Source organism: Pogoniulus pusillus, chromosome 17, assembly GCF_015220805.1.
Source record: "Pogoniulus pusillus isolate bPogPus1 chromosome 17, bPogPus1.pri, whole genome shotgun sequence".
Taxonomy (NCBI): domain Eukaryota; kingdom Metazoa; phylum Chordata; class Aves; order Piciformes; family Lybiidae; genus Pogoniulus; species Pogoniulus pusillus.
The window spans coordinates 10396259-10411832 of NC_087280.1; the positions used below are offsets into that span (position 1 = coordinate 10396259).

The following is a 15574-nucleotide window of genomic DNA, read 5'->3' on the forward strand; positions in this document are numbered from 1 at the left end:
TTTCAGGTATATAATTGAGTAATGAAAATGAAGCTTTACAATGTTTGCTCAAGACCTCAGAGTTTCTCAACTGTTTCACGGTGGTTTACATGTTTTTCTTTACATTGCAGTAGGTTTTCAGTGTCAGTAATACGATAGGTGGCTTTCGTATATGGGGCTGTAACACACTTATCTGATGAGAATTCTGGAGTATCTTGTATGTTCAGCACTGCCCTTAGGAAAAAAAGAAGTCAATGTATCATGAAGTCTCCAGGAAGCCTGCCAGGGAAAGGCAAGGAGACCAGACTTTCCAGATGATACTTATCAGCTACCTTGTATATTCAAATGACTGTTACAAAAGGGCAAAGCTCAGGTATTAACGAGTTCTTAAACCATTTCATCAGTCTTTTCCTCTCTCTTACACTAAGTTTTCAAAAGTTAACTAGCATTTATTTTGTAGAGACTTGGGGAAAAACTGTACAGGAAGAGATTGATTGCAATTTCTAGTCATTTGTGTGTGCTCGAAAACTCAGAAAAGGTTTCTTTTAGTAGCAGAAAAATCAAATGCTACTGCCAGTTGTACTGTGTACAGAATTAGCATCTAGACTAGTATAATGAGAATGGGTCCTAGTTTGTTTGCAGCTACTACTGAGTCATAAGCAAACAGCATGTATCATCAAAGTACTTATTTGTGTCCTGGTGCACATCTGCTTGCTTACTGGATGGGAAAAAAAAAAAAAAAAAAGATGGGAAAAGGCCATGTAACATTTGTTATGTTTGTATTTTGATAATTTTATTTCTTCAAGCCATCCTTTTCTCCCTTCAGAGTAATACATTAGTTTGTTTTGAACTGCAGAGAAGTGTGGACTTTGAATATGTGGTCAGTCTAAGTCATACCTAGGAAGTAAATTTGTTTTTACTTAAATAGTCAAAATATACTTAGTCCCCGTATGGATTGAAAGTGACCTTAGATGATTCATGCACAAGTCTGAGTAAAGTCATTCTCCATTTACATCTTGATTTAACACTTTTTATTGGGGAAGGACACACAATAATCTAAACCATACAGAACTATTTCTGACAGATGTTTCTAACTGGTTTATGAGGGTCTCCAGTGATGGAGGCTTCCAGTAATCTCTTCCAGATAAGCTATACTATTTATAGTGTCCAACTAAATCTTGCTGTAGATGAAGTCAAATACTACTCAGCCTTTTCAGTAGAAGCAGAAAAAACAATTTTGTTCTCCTATCTCCCTTCTCAGTCTTTTTTTTCTATACATAAGACAACTCCAAACTGTGCAACCAGCCCTGTCTCACAGATTTTATTTTCTGCGCAACTCCTTGTTCTGTCTCTGCTTACATCTTTTGGTCTGAATCTCTCTTGAAGTGCCTCAAGCTGAACACATCATCCCAAGCAAGGCTTCTCTGTATTAATTAGACTAGAAGGCTTGTTTGATAAGACTTATGGCTTAAAGTCCTCTTCATACATACCATTATTGTGATTTTTTTTTAGCATCGGATCACCTTGCATTCATCTTATTAACCAGTTTCATCCAGGTATGTGTTCCTAATTTGCATAGGGAAGTCTCAGAAGCCTTACTAATGCCAGAGGCATCTTGGAACTTCAGTCACCTTCACCCACTTCTCCACATGGTCTGTTTCCTTTTTGTTGAAGGAAAAATGATTGTGTTTCTTAATTGTGAATTTTTCTTTACAAGGTTTGTTCCATAATTTTCAGTAATGACTCTGCCCTCTTTGTCTTCATATCTGCTATAGATGCAGATCCTTAAAAATCTGACCTAGTTTCTGTATGCTTTCTTGTATTTGAGGCCACCTGGTGATTTTCCAGGGGTTCTCAATTTACTACTTATTCCTCTACATTGTATAGTTTACACTTACTTCCTTAAAGAAGTGATTTCATTAAGGCACTGCTGAATCCTCAAAACTGTATTTTTCCTCACGTTATTTGCCTACAAGATTTGAAAGAAATTCCTGGAGTTTACACTCTTGTCTGCTGTCAATGCTTTGTTATTCTGCTTTCTTGCAAAATCTATGAACTTTATCCTTTTCATGATCATTCTTGATATGTGTTGCTGTTTTTTATACCTTCAGACCATTTCTTCCTGGATTTGCTAGAAGCAAAGTTGGCACACCTAGTGTGGTTGCTCTTTCTGTTATTAGGGAAAAAATACTCAGTAGTGCTTTCTGTGATTTGTCATAGAATCACAGAAGGGCCTGGGTTGGAAGTGACCTCCAAAGGTCGTCTAGTCCAACTCCCTCTGCAGCAAGCAGGGCTATCCGTGACTATATCAGCTTGCCCAGAGCCCTGTGAAGCCTCATTTTGAATAATCTTCAGAGGTGGGTTCCTCCCTGGGCAACCTCTTTCCACTACCCTCAAATTCTGAACAATTCAGAATCCCATGCTGAAGGGGAGTTATCTGCTACTCTGAAATCCTGATCTCTGGATTAATCTTTTGTCCCCCAAAACTCTTTCGACTACTGGTTTGGGGGGGCTTTTAGTAAAATTCAGCTGTTGCAAAATAAGCCACAGCTTGTTTGCCCTGAAAGACACTTCTGGCCTGTCTTAATCTGTTTTCTGCACCTCAACAACACAAAGCCTTGCTCATCCTGTGCTTCACCACGCCCATTTGTGGGGTCCACAGGGTGGGAAGTATGGACTGGTTCTCAGCCAGAAAGCATGTTAAATGCAGGTGCTACACCACGGTAGGAGGGCTAGAGGTCAAAATCGTGGGAAATCAGTGCAAGAGGCTAGGAAAATAGGTTTTGTGCAGGAAAATGGGGCATGTATATCTAATTTAGTAAAATACATACCGTATCCCTATAATCCCTGTGTTTAGATATCCTTAAAGACTTACTATCTGTGACCTGTTACTATGCGGTGAGTTGTTGGGGGAGAGGGAGCACAGCCATTTAAGCCACTCCTTTACATTCTTAAAAAGTCCAGGAAGGTCCAAGGGGGCTTACTGTTCTGCCCAGCACCAGAGAAAACGAGAGGGAAGAAAATAGGCAATGCCATGCTATTAATTTTCAACAAACTGTCTGAAACTTCCCTAAGTTCTGAGCCCCACTCTGTCAGCTGCAGTCTTGGGTTTGAAGTGCTGCGGGCTCTGTTCCTTGTGTTTTGACCTCTAAAGTAGCCAAAACATCTAATGTTAACCAAGCAGCAAAGACCTTTTTCCCCTTGACTCCGATGTCAGGCCGCGGAGACTGCGTTGGCAGGCTTCCAGGAGCAGGGCCGCGGCGGGGCCTCAGCTGGGTAACAGGGTGCTGCGAGCATGCCAGCCAGGGGTCGGGGCTGCGAGGCCCTGGCCTCGAACTGCCGCCCCCAAGCAGCGCCGCCCCCCGGCTGCGGCTGGCAGCTCTCCAGAAACGCCTGTGTTCGTGCTGTAAGCGGAGGCCCTGTGCCCTCCAAGGGCCGCTGTGCTTTCGGGAGGGCCGCAGGAGCTCCGCTGCTGCGCTCTTCGGCACAGAGCCAGGCAACGACAACTGCCGAACTGCGCCTCCCGCTGTGCTCGGCTGCGGACGTGACGTCACGGGCAGCACCGGAAAAGGCTCCTCGGCGGCGTCGGGAGCACGTTCGTGCCGCCGGGAGGCTGAGCGCGGAGGAAGTGTGGCCCCGCTGGCGCGCCGTCCTGAGAGCGGCGGCCATCTTGTGCGGGAGGCAGTGGAAGCGCTTCGCTGCGAGGAGGAGCGGCGGTCGCGCCTCCCTCGCCTGCCCTCTCCCCGCCGTCCTGCTGCTCTGCGCCATGTCTGCCGAGAGTCCTGAGCCCGCCTCGGCCGAGGAGCAGAAGGTAGGTGGCCGGCAGCTCTCGCGCAGACCCGCCGAGGGGCGGAAAGAGACCCGTGGGGTTTCTCTCGTGTCCGTCTGCGCGCTGAGGCGGAGCAGGGTCGCCGTGGCCGAGCCTTTCCCTCCCTCGGCTCAAGGAGCCTCGCGGGCTGCCGCAGCCCTTGAGTTAGAGTCTCCCGGGCCTGGTCCCCCTTTTCGCTGCACTAGGAGTCCCCTCAGGAGCAGCGGCCCTTGCAGGGGAGGTACCCCGACCCTTACACTGCTTCGCAGAAGGGCAAGGGGAGCCGGGTGGCTGTTTTCCAGCCTACTCGGGCGGGACCGGGCCGGGGATCTGCGGCGGGAGCGACGCCCGCTGAGGCGGCTGGGAAGGTGCGGACCCTACCGCCCGCAGCTGGCGGAGGTTGGAGACGGAGGAACGGCACCACCATATTGGGTTCTCCAGTTGGGAATTTTTGTGCTCTAGTAAGTCGCTGGCGTGCTCTGGCCTGGGCGGGCTAATGGCGCTTCCTTGTTTCCTCCACCGGCCTCGGCCCCGTTCTCTGCCGAGTGCTCTGTCTTCCAAGGCGTCCTGGGGGAAAGAATTTGAGCTTACAGTCACAGTGATCTAAAAACAGTGATATTCCGGTGTGTAAACTTTTGCTTCACTTAGATAATTTTTTAGCTTTTATTAAAAGCTGTTTAGGAGGAGAAATCCTAAACACAATGACTGGCCAATTGTAGTAGAGTCTTTTAGAAAGAATAACCGGCAGATTTACCTTGTCATGGGTACTGTTATCTGATCTCTCCAATAATTTTATTGTTTCTTATGTGAAATTTAGTTCCATAGATGATTGTATGCTGCTAGTACTCCCCTCAGTTGGTTGTGGCTTTAAAATACCGTATTTTTTCTTAGTTTTGTTACTGCTGTATGGACTCGGTTGCAGTCTCTATAGCTATTTCCGATAGTCAGCAGTTACGAAACACAAGTACGGCTTTGAAAGACACTAAAAGAAGTAGCTCTATCTACCTCAGCTGTCAAGGTTTTGTTTAATAATTTACCATTTGTAATATGAGTTAGTCATGTAAGTAGGCAAGCTTTGAGGGTTAAATATGGAACGATACCTTCTCAATAGGCGCAGTAATCAGAACCAGCTTCCACAGCAGATCTGTAATCTATTCTTAAATTGTGTTCTGTGGTTCTTCCTAACATTTCGTGTTAGGTGGACTACTGAAGGAATACTGTTGCTGCTCAAAGCCTATAAAAGTAAATCTCTGGCCTGTGCAGAACTCCTAGAATAGCTCTGTAATAAGAGCATAGTAAAACATGTGGTAGCAAGTTTATTGTGATGTGTTTTAGTGTGTTCCGATGAAGTCGTGTGACAGGCTGATTTTGTGGAGTTTCAGACTAAAGTCTTGAATGCACTGCATTAAAAAATTAAATTACCTTTTATGTGAGAGGCAGGAGTCTCATACTGATTTGCTAATTCAGGTTTAATGTGATGATGCATTCCACACAATTTTAATGATATTAATAAAAGAAAACTTTGTTTTCTTTATTTCTTGTTGGGATACTGTGATATCAGTGCTATTAATGGCACGTCAATATTAACCTTCACTAAAACTTGGGGTAGGCAAAACTCAACACTGGCTCAGTCAGTTTGTAGCTCTGAAATCCTTACATAAACAACCCATTTTGCAGTACTTGTTCATATATATGCTTAAAAAAATATTAAACCCCTGCATGACCTTTGAGGTAACACTTTCATGATCAGATGTCTTTTTTTAAACATGCTGTAGAAGCTTGTGCATGTGTTAGGCAAGAAAGGCGTTAAACAAGAGAGTGATATTAATTGAAAACTTGCCAAAGACTAACATTTCCTGTTTGCTGTGTGAAAACTCAGGATAGTGGCAGTGGGAAGTTCAGTAACAAAGAGACTTTAGACATTGGAGAACGTAGGCTAGGTTGACTGACTCTCTTTTTGCCTTAAAAGTCTCTATTTTTCAGGAAGCTGTTAGAGGTGGTGTGTTTTGTTTCTGGACTGGCTTTTGCTATATCAGTTTGCCGCAGTCGTGTTGTTGTCATATTTTTCACGTTTTCTGCTTTAGATTTAGTTGGATATTTTTGGACAAAGAGCTCTTGCTAACAGAGTTTCTTTTAGTTGTGCTTTTCAATTGTCCAGTGGATACGGAATTTTACATTGCTAGTACCTCTAAACATCAAAAGCAGAAGCTGTCTTTAAATGGGTTAGGCAACTATTGTCTTTCTGGTAAAGCCTTTTAATGAAGTAAGCAAGCTTCATTAGCTGTGTCAAATTCCTGAAGAGAACTAAAATTATAACTTTCGTGTGGTTGTCGCTAGGAAGAAGTGCGTGATATATCATTTTTTCCACCCCCTCAATCATTTGTTAGTCACCTGGTTATTGCTTCTGTAACTCAAGGGAGCATCTTAACAGCCTGGCTGTTAAAGCTTTTGAGCAAGACATCTCCAAGAGCGCTCGATACCATCTAGTCCAGAAAAGGATCTCAGGTCAGGACATGCATGAAGTGATCTTCCCCAGCAAAATATCCCAGGCCTCAGCAACCTGTGTTTTAAAAGCTTTCTGAGCTGGAATGAACACACTGAGTTGATTTCTGAATCAATCTAAATTCTTGGCACCCCCGGTATCCTTTCACAAAGGGTTTTGCAGCTTTACTATATTTTATATGGAGAACTGTTGTCTTAAGTGTTTTTTGAACCTGCCGTCATCTGATTTTGTTTGACACCTTGAGTCTTTGTATTGATTTTTTTTTTAATTTGTCTTGTGTAGTTTTAGGAGTCTTTGTTGTTCTTGGTCATCAAGAGGAAATTATCAGAGTCTGTACCCTTTTCAGCTGCAGTGATGCATATCACAGTGGTTTTTTGTGTTTTGATTGTCTGCTGTGTGATGATTTGTCAGCCCTGTGAGTTTGCATAAATATCTCCTTTGCACCGTGAATACGTATTTATGTAAGTGGTTTATTGTTTTTCTTCTGTCCTTAAAAATACCTCCTTTTGGTTATATTGGCAAAACATCCCCCTCCCAAATGCTTTGTCTGTTGGCTCAATAGTGAGTACCCAGTGATTCAGCACTAGATATTGAAAGAGTTTAGCTGAATTGCTTTTGAAAAAAAAGTCAGTGTTGGCATGATATTTAATAAAGCACAATAGGAAGAACGGCAGCTGGAGTATGATCTTTACAACATGATAAAACTGGTCTTGGCTAGTGTGATGGATGCTAGGTATTGAGAAATAGTATAGCTCTATGTTCTCCAGTGTCAGAGAAGCTTTGGTTTCTCTTTATTTGTGTTTTGCATTCTAGTACCTGTTGTGTTTTCATCTGATAGAAAGTCATATTTTATGTCCTCGTGGAAATTTCTCTTAAACTGCTAAGATATTTTCTATCTATCATTGGTAAAACCATTAATTTGGATTCCCACTGTATTGTGCAAAGCGATCTGTGAGATGTTTTGACCTACTGGAGCAACTAGACGATGTTATGTTCTGGATATATTTTGACCTTTGTTTCTGAGGTTTTTTATCTGAAAGATGTTGGATGTTATAGAACTTAAAGCTTTTATAAGAGATACAGGAAAGCACTGAGGTAGGCCACTGTGATGGCTCTGGTTCTTTGGCATTTCTGGCTTAAGTAGCTCCTAGCTGCTGGTGTTCCTGTCATCCCTGCTGCTGTGATAACATGCCGGTTTGTGCAGCTGCTTGGTAATCCAGACCGTGGAAACTGATCCAAATTAAATGCAGCCCAAGAAGAAGGAAAAAAACTCTAACCACAGAACACACACAAACAAAAAATCCCTGTGTTTTTTTTTTTTTTTTTGTTGTTCTTGTTTTAGTTTGGTTTGGTTTTGTGGAATTAATTTCTGTAACCTATTCATGTGGAGTACATGCAGTCATGTGGACTGATGCAATGTAAAAAGATGATGACATGGATGGAAAAGTATGAAGGGGCTGCCTAAGCCCAGATCAATGTGAGACATAAGTTGCAGTATTTCTTTCCTGCCTACAAGTCTCTCTGACTTCAGATGATAATGATTCAAGAACTACATCAGTCCATGCAAATCAATAAGTATTTTCCCTGAACTGGGAATGATTTGCATTAAAAAAATTACCTTAGTCAAATACTGGAAAATAACAAAACAAGAAATTATCTAATAGAAGAAATTATACTTCATACATCAAATTTCTATGTGTACTGGAACAGATGAGTGTAAAATAGAGGTCAGTGTTGAAAGACTGGATATACCAATTGCAGTTTTTGGCAGTTTTCCTCAAATCATTATTCTGAGCATTCATATTTTAAAGTATACTCATAAAATAGTCATTTTACTTTACACAAATGCACTATCCATCTGTCTTAATCATCATAGTTTTAGGATAATTACAGGCATTAATAAAGAAATGCAGTATTGTTGCTCTTTAATATGATGGCAGGTATGTTTTTGAGAGTGAGCTACTGTAACACTGTTCGGCAGTGAATATGAACACGTTCAGCATTCGTACAAACTAGATTGTGGCCATACCAGTGCTGGTATGTCTGTGCAACTTGATGATCAAGCAGAGACAGTTGCAGTAGAGCACCTGCCCAGCTTTCAACATTTGTTTGTTAGTAGTGGAACCTTTGTTTTTACCAAAAGAATATTGGTTGTTTTCTTATTTGTTTGTGTTTTTTTTTCCCAAGATTGAATAATTTAATTTTAGCATGGACACTACTTGTATATAAAAGAGAAATGTATTGATTAGATTCAAACGCATCTCCAGGAAAGGTGTCTAAGATGGGCGGTTGAACTCCTGCAGTTGCTGTCAGTATTTGAGGGAGGCTGTATGAAACCATTTATTCAAATAATTGAGATATTCACTCAGTAGCAGCAATCAGCATATTGGTGAATTACCTGCAAAGGTAGTGTGCAGAAATTGTTCATTATTGTGTATTTCATAGTGCTGATAATTGTTTTTCAGGAAATGGAGGATAAGGTGATCAGTCCAGAAAAAGTTGAAGAAGCAAAATTGAAAGCAAGATACCCTCATCTGGGCCAGAAGCCAGGAGGCTCAGACTTCTTGAGGAAGAGGCTTCAAAAAGGAGTGAGTTCTTTATTGTCCACAGGGTATGGGGAAGAAATTCCTGTATCTGTGATTTTTTTTTCCCCTACTTCACAGGTCTTTGCATGAGTAAAAGAGTGCTAAAAATTTAAAGCTTGTCTGTGAAGGGTCAAGGAAGAGAAATTTGCTTCTACAAAACAAATGTCACATTGTCAGAATAGCTGTTTGCAGTAGCTATGTCTCCACTGTACTTTCTAGCAAAAAATAAACTTAGGAGGTGGCTCAGTGATACTGTGATAATGAAAAAACATTATGTCAAACAGGAAGGGTCAGAATGCCACCCCATTCTATAGTGATCTTACCTTGCCTATTCTTATGTCCTCAAATTATATCTCTGCTCTTACTTCCGTGTTCCGCACATGAAAGCTTAGTGTCCACTGCCTTACACCAGGCACCATTTGATAGCAGTGGCCTGAGAATGGCAGAGTAATTAAGAATATGCATATTAAACAAAAAATAATGATAGAATAATGAAGAATTAGTATTTCAATGTTTTTTCTACATTTAAGTAGTGTCTCATATTTTCTTAGTTATTCAACTGTTTTTTTTTTTATTTTAGTTTAATTATTCATAAAGTGATTATATAATGCTTTTCAAGGCATGCTAGAATTCTGTTCTTGGAATTATGCTAATATTCCACTGCTTCTGATGATGCTTTTATTCATATCACGCTGTTGGGTTTTTTTACTATTGTCTAGGCACTTTGAGTGCATGCAATGATTCCAGGTGTAAATCCTTTGCAAACCAGCTTTTGGAGTTCAGTGCTGATCTAATTCTGTGCTATCCGGTAATATATTCTGTGAATTGTTACTATTGGCATTTTTTTTGATACCTTTTCTCCTGTAAGTTGGCACATAGGCAACACAGTTAATGGCTGCTGGGAATGGCAAGTAGGTAGATGAGATTTCTCCTTTTGTGAGTTTACTGTTATGTGGTCAAAGGCAGCCTAAAGGAGACTTCAGTGGGCTCAGTGTACGTTTAGACACAGGAGGCAGAAGTATGTGTTGCAGTGACAATTCTGGAGAACAGACCTGCACTTGCTCCCTAAGGATTGATGGCCATTAGGGAATTGTGACTGTGTGCATATGTGAAGAAACTCGAGAATAACAATCTGTACAATATAATCTTGATTATCACACTATTTAATGCAAAGTTATTGCAGCCTGTGTTTTCATGTTGGAGCAGAGGTAGACCAGTGGGCATCTTGATTGACACTTTCATGAAAGATGAAATAAAGTTGTGGATTCTAGTTTGTTATCTGCCGTCTTCAATTCTCCACTCCTGATGTGGTGGTAATAACTTTCTTCCATTTAATTTTTTATAATTATTTTTGTTGATTGTGCTCAGTGTCTTAAATGAGGAAGCATCTTTACTTGATATAGACACCTAGTGTACTTTGGACTGCTTGGATTAATGAAGTTTAAAATAGTGAGGATGGTGTTTGTGACATGAAGAGAGATGGACAGACATACTAAGTTTCCAAGGGATGATCAAATACAGATAGTCTATAAGAAGCTAAATGAGGGAAATGCAGGGGTAAATTAGGGGAAGAAATGGACTGATATTCTAATGCATGAAAGGTGGTAGGCTTTCTCAGCTAGTCTAAATGTATTAGACTGCTCAGATCTGTAGATCAGTCTTCTTTATTTGGCAGCCAGGACATGCTCTGTCCGTTGGTATTTGCTTTGCAGAAATGTTCTGCATTGAGTACACACACCACAATTAGCGCACTTTCTTCAGAATAGAAGTAGATGAGAACCATGCTACATCCCACTGCTGTAGAGGGATTCTATTTGGAGCTCTTACACAGATAGAAATAGATAACCTGTTAACAGCAGTAACGTATTGAAAGACTGAGCAGTTCTCTTATTAGCTTGATGCTTATTATGTAGGTGCAAACTTTTCAAAGTTTGTTTTCCGTGCTGCAGTCTTGAAGGGAAAAAATATTAAGGCCTTGTCACAAATTAGATTGTTATAATGAGGTTTAATCTGCAGATGCACTGATAGAGCATTGTGGTCTAAATAGTGACAACACTGTCAAAAGGACTGAATTGGAAAGGTTTGTGGATAAAAATGTGAGATTTAGATGTCCTACTGACTGTGTGGAAAAACAGATTTGGTAACTTGAAGGCTCTTACAAGGAACATTTAAAGCCTTCAGAAGGCCTTGCATAAGCAAGATTCCCACCCTGCACTTAGGTAAAAGCCTGTTAAGTAAGATATTCAGATTACTTCTCTCTAGCAACTACTGCTACTGAACATTTTGCAGCAGGTTAGTACTAATGCAAAATAAAAGATTATGGTAATAATATGGTATCATTTAAACATTGCAGATAGTAACAGGTGTTGCTCAACTAACTGAGGAACAAGCCTACACAGAACTAATGAGGAAGTGTTCTTTTCAGGGATGATTGTTGTTTAAGCAGCACTTGCTAGTGTTGATCTTTTTACTGAATCTTAATTTTTTTTTGACTTCCTATCTGTTCCAAATCATGGGTTACAAGTATCTTATCAACAGACCACATAAGAAGATGTAAACAAAATAAACTGTTCCTGAAAAATGTGTCAATGAGCAGTTGAAGATTTTATATAGACCATTCCATGCCTCATGATCTGGATGAAATATAACAGTAATTTGGCTTTAATATCCATAGATAATTTAATATTTTAAGAAATCCTACAACAAAAAAACTGTTAAGGATAATGCTTCTAAGATTTTTTTTTTTTTTTTAATACTAGGGAACAGTGTTTCAGAAATTCAGATGTAGTCACATTTGTATTCAAAAGAAACCTGGAATATGGAATAAGAATTTCTTTCACACAGTACTTTTTTGGAGGAACTGCACAGTAGATTTAACTTTGCTGAATAATTTGTTTGGAAACTTCAGTGATTTTAGTTTCGGTGTTTTGATGTATGCAGTTAGAGGGGCTTTTGTTAACATGCAGTTTCATTCTACTTTGATCTACTGTGATGGAGTAGATTCTTCTCTTGCTTTAGTTCCTACAGTGTGGTTATTCTATGCAGTAGAAATGTTTACTGCAACAAAGTTTAGAAACCCAAAGGTTTTACTTCAGTGAGATGAGAGCTCTTGGGAGAACCATAGCAAAAATAATGTTCACATAATGGTGTGAGTTTTAACGGTATGTGTAGGAGCTTAACCCAGTACTTGCCTATTAAGAGTTTAGGTTTGTGTGCCTGATAGTTTTGGTAAGATACTTTAATCAACATAGAGTTATCTTACAAAATCAGAAAGAACTATAACTTTTTCTAAGATGTAAAGAGGCTGTTCAACTGTGTAGCTGACTATATGTGTAGGTTTATAAAGATGTGTGTTTTGTCTTCTAGCAAAAGTACTTCGATTCTGGTGATTACAACATGGCTAAAGCAAAGATGAAGAATAAGCAACTGCCTACTGCAGCTCCTGACAAGACAGAAGTCACTGGTGACCATATTCCTACTCCACAGGATCTTCCTCAGCGGAAACCGTCTCTTGTTGCTAGCAAGCTGGCAGGCTGATGAGAACAGCTGAACTGCATGATTATTCTCATTCCTGTTATTTCTACTTAATAGTTATTTCTCACCCTCACATCCCCTTTTTCTTTCTTACACTAAGTCATGAGACTGACAGCTTTGCAGGTAGCGATAGCATGTGCTGCTATTGTAAGGGAGTACTGTTAAGAGTAAAACATGTAGTATTTGGACTAGTTGAGAACAATGCACTGATTAAAAATGACAAGTTTGGTTAGAGCAATGTAATCTACTTGAAAATGTACATATTGCCCATTTCCTAGTGTAGGACTGGTTCCAGCAAGTGACATCGCAAGTTTTACAACTTCTAATGTTTCTGCTTTTGTTATTTCATCTTAATTACAGCATATTTGTATTTAATATAACCTCCAGTTGTGTTGGTTTTTTCTTCTGTGTTTGGGTTTATTGTCTCAAATAGAGGTTTAGACCACAAGTTGCTAGATGGTGAAGCATGTATAAAAACAAAGACAGGGCTCTGATTGAATTTTGTTTCTGCTTTTGAACTTGAACGGCCTTAAACCTGTTTCAGCTTTAACAATAGAGTTTTTACTTGGGCAATATTTGCCCATTCTGGTGTAACTCTTGTGAACCTAGTGCTTATTGACAACTGCCTGTTGAAGCTGGTATTCTCTTCAGTTCTGTAGCTTAGGACACACTTTTGTTGAAGATGTGAATGAAGTGTGCATGTGCATAGACTGTTGAATTCACTCTTGTGCCATTTTTGTATATACAATAGTTTTGCACAACCTTTTGCAAACGTTTATTAGTTTTGCGTTTTAGAAAGCAGATAATGTGCCAATCAAAGCACAAGTGATTCTGTATCTTTGAAAGTCTTGTCCTGAAACTAAGAGCCCCAAAATCTTGCTACTGAAAGTAAAAAATGTGTACTTGAAATTTGTGAAATGCTTCACTTACACTTGGCTCAGCCTTACACTTTTGCAGTTGTATATTTTGATTCGCAGCAACGTCCCACATTCAAATCTAAATTTGGAATTTGTACCAATATTTGCAGGCAAGTGCCCTTTCTGTTCAGTTCTTTTAAGCTTTTAAAGCTGAAATGCTTTGTCCAGTGACCTGTGTGGCAAACACCAAATCCAGCCTTGCTAAGGTTTGATATGCCATTGTCTTTGGGCTATTTTAGACTTCTGGAAGCAGAAGGTTGTAATTTTAATTATTTTTTCTTTCCAGACTCCTGAAGTAGTAATCTCCTTTTCTTTGTTAAACAATAGCCCCTCCTTAGCTTTGGGCAGACAAAGAACTGGAAGTGGTTGAGAAATAGGTAACTTCATCTCAGAAAATGGGGATGAACTTCATCTTTATGATGCAGATTAAGTACTAGACTGCCAAAATACGTAGTTGGTATTAGGTAATTTGGTGCGTTTAAAAACATGTTTGTTCAGTGCAATCAAAATGTTAAAAGTGCAGTATGATCTGTAAGGCAATTGTTTTTCATACAGGTTCTTTGGAAATGTTAGAAAACTTTAAAAATTTAGATTAGTTTACTGAATACCTTTCTCTTGAAAGAAACAGTTCTGAAACAATCCGTTAAAAGCAGAGCACCAATGTGGGTGTTTGCAAGAGAAAACACTCTAAAAGATGTATGTTTTCAGAAGGATGCACTTTGTGATAACACCTTCAGAAAACTCTTACACGATAAAGAACTGCTAGTCAGAAAAAACACTGCCCTTCTGCAGGCAAGCATAGGAAAATGAATAAGAGAAAATAATCTTAACTCTGATTTGCTTTTAATTGGAACATGAGAAAAGTATACTGGTGTCTATATAATGTCTTTGGTTCAGAGAAATCATTCCATCTAACCTGATGCTTTTCAGGTCCTTATAATAGCCCTTATCCAGTAATTAAATGGGCTTTCATTTATAAAGGATTTCTGATTTTTTTGCAGAACGGTTGAAGAAATGGACCTACTTGACCTCTTTAAGAAAGAAATTAGGCTGGGAGAATACCAAGGAAACTGGATATATTGAAGTAAACTGCTTTTTATAGATGTTTGTCCTAATGTGAAAATCCCTCTTTATTTTTATATGCACAAATGAAACTGAAACATAATTGACAGGACTGGGCCTGAAACAAATTTTGAACAAATTTAAGATGACTTGCTGTGTATTATCTGGTGCCACTATTCTGTAGCTTACATAAAGTGAGCTTTCTTCATGTTTGTGAGGGTTCAAAAAAAACAGCCATTTAAATTTAAACATTCCACTCACTTAGCTACAACTCAGCTTGTCCTGCTGGTTGGACAGCACAAGCTCTTCCGATGCTCACTCAGTGACTTGCAGTTCTTAAGGCTACTATAAATTCAGCTATGAATATATTATCCATGTGTATATTTGAAGTACTGTAATACTAACTAGGTCAATGACTGATTATGAGCCTTCACATCTGACAGACCTCAGCAGGCACAGCTTTTTTGAATCTATATACTGTATAAAAGTTAAGTCCAGTAAATCAGACATGACTGCAAATTGATGCTTACTTTCAGCTTACTCCAGCAAGATAACTCAGCTACCCAAACTTATGTACATAATGTATTATATGAGTTTTACCATTTGATAATTGCCTTTTTCAAAGAAAACCTGTCCACACTGTAGACTGGCAGTCCCTTTCATATCTTGCCTTTAAAGGTAGACAGTGTTTAGTTACTAGAGTAGTACTCATCTAGAATTATAATAGGAGATAGCATCAACATTTTATTTGAGATAGTTAAGTGGATTAATTACAACTTCACAGATATATCCCCAAATCTGTAGCACCAAAGGCTTCCCTCTCATTGTTCTTGATGTAGTAGGACAGTGTTTGTGTAAAGGCCACAGGAGTACATTTTGTTGGACATACTTACACCCAGTCAAGATGTTAAGGTGATAAAATGTCAATTGTTCTTAACAAACTTACACATTGTATAGTATACAGAATAAATTGATCTACTTAGTTTTTATTGCAACGTGGAGATTTGTCTTGTCTTTACTGTGGTTTCCTGAAAGATACTGCATACTTCACTATTCTCTCTGGAAGATTTCTAAACCCTAACTCTCGCTGCTCTGTATCATTAAAAATATGACTGGGTTTTGGTTTCTAGTATGTTAGACTACAGAATTACTTTAATGTAACCACATTTATATATATTTCAGTGCT

General features: G+C 39.5%; 1 protein-coding gene across 3 annotated transcripts; it reads left to right on the forward strand.

Moving 5' to 3' along the window:
• The first annotated feature begins 3545 nt into the window (after nucleotides 1–3545).
• ARPP19 (cAMP regulated phosphoprotein 19) lies at nucleotides 3546–15383 on the forward strand. 3 transcript variants are annotated; one of them, XM_064157600.1, is made up of 3 exons: nucleotides 3546–3790; nucleotides 8756–8878; nucleotides 12242–15383. In XM_064157600.1, exons 1-3 carry the CDS (start codon nucleotides 3746–3748, stop codon nucleotides 12410–12412), a joined length of 339 nt encoding a protein of 112 aa, XP_064013670.1. In that variant the 5' UTR covers nucleotides 3546–3745; the 3' UTR covers nucleotides 12413–15383. The 3 variants fall into 3 exon arrangements, with proteins under 3 accessions (XP_064013670.1, XP_064013669.1, XP_064013668.1); XM_064157599.1 differs by lacking the exon at nucleotides 3546–3790 and adding an exon at nucleotides 4090–4248; XM_064157598.1 differs by lacking the exon at nucleotides 3546–3790 and adding an exon at nucleotides 6194–6292.
• Nucleotides 15384–15574: the final 191 nt, after the last annotated feature.

Coding starts and splice junctions, on each gene's coding strand:
- ARPP19 (XM_064157600.1), top strand. CDS start 3,746: ATGTCTGCCGAGAGTCCTGAGCCCGCCTCGGCCGAGGAGCAGAAG. Junction 3,791..8,755: donor CCTCGGCCGAGGAGCAGAAG/GTAGGTGGCCGG, acceptor ATTGTTTTTCAG/GAAATGGAGGATAAGGTGAT. Junction 8,879..12,241: donor GGAAGAGGCTTCAAAAAGGA/GTGAGTTCTTTA, acceptor TTTGTCTTCTAG/CAAAAGTACTTCGATTCTGG.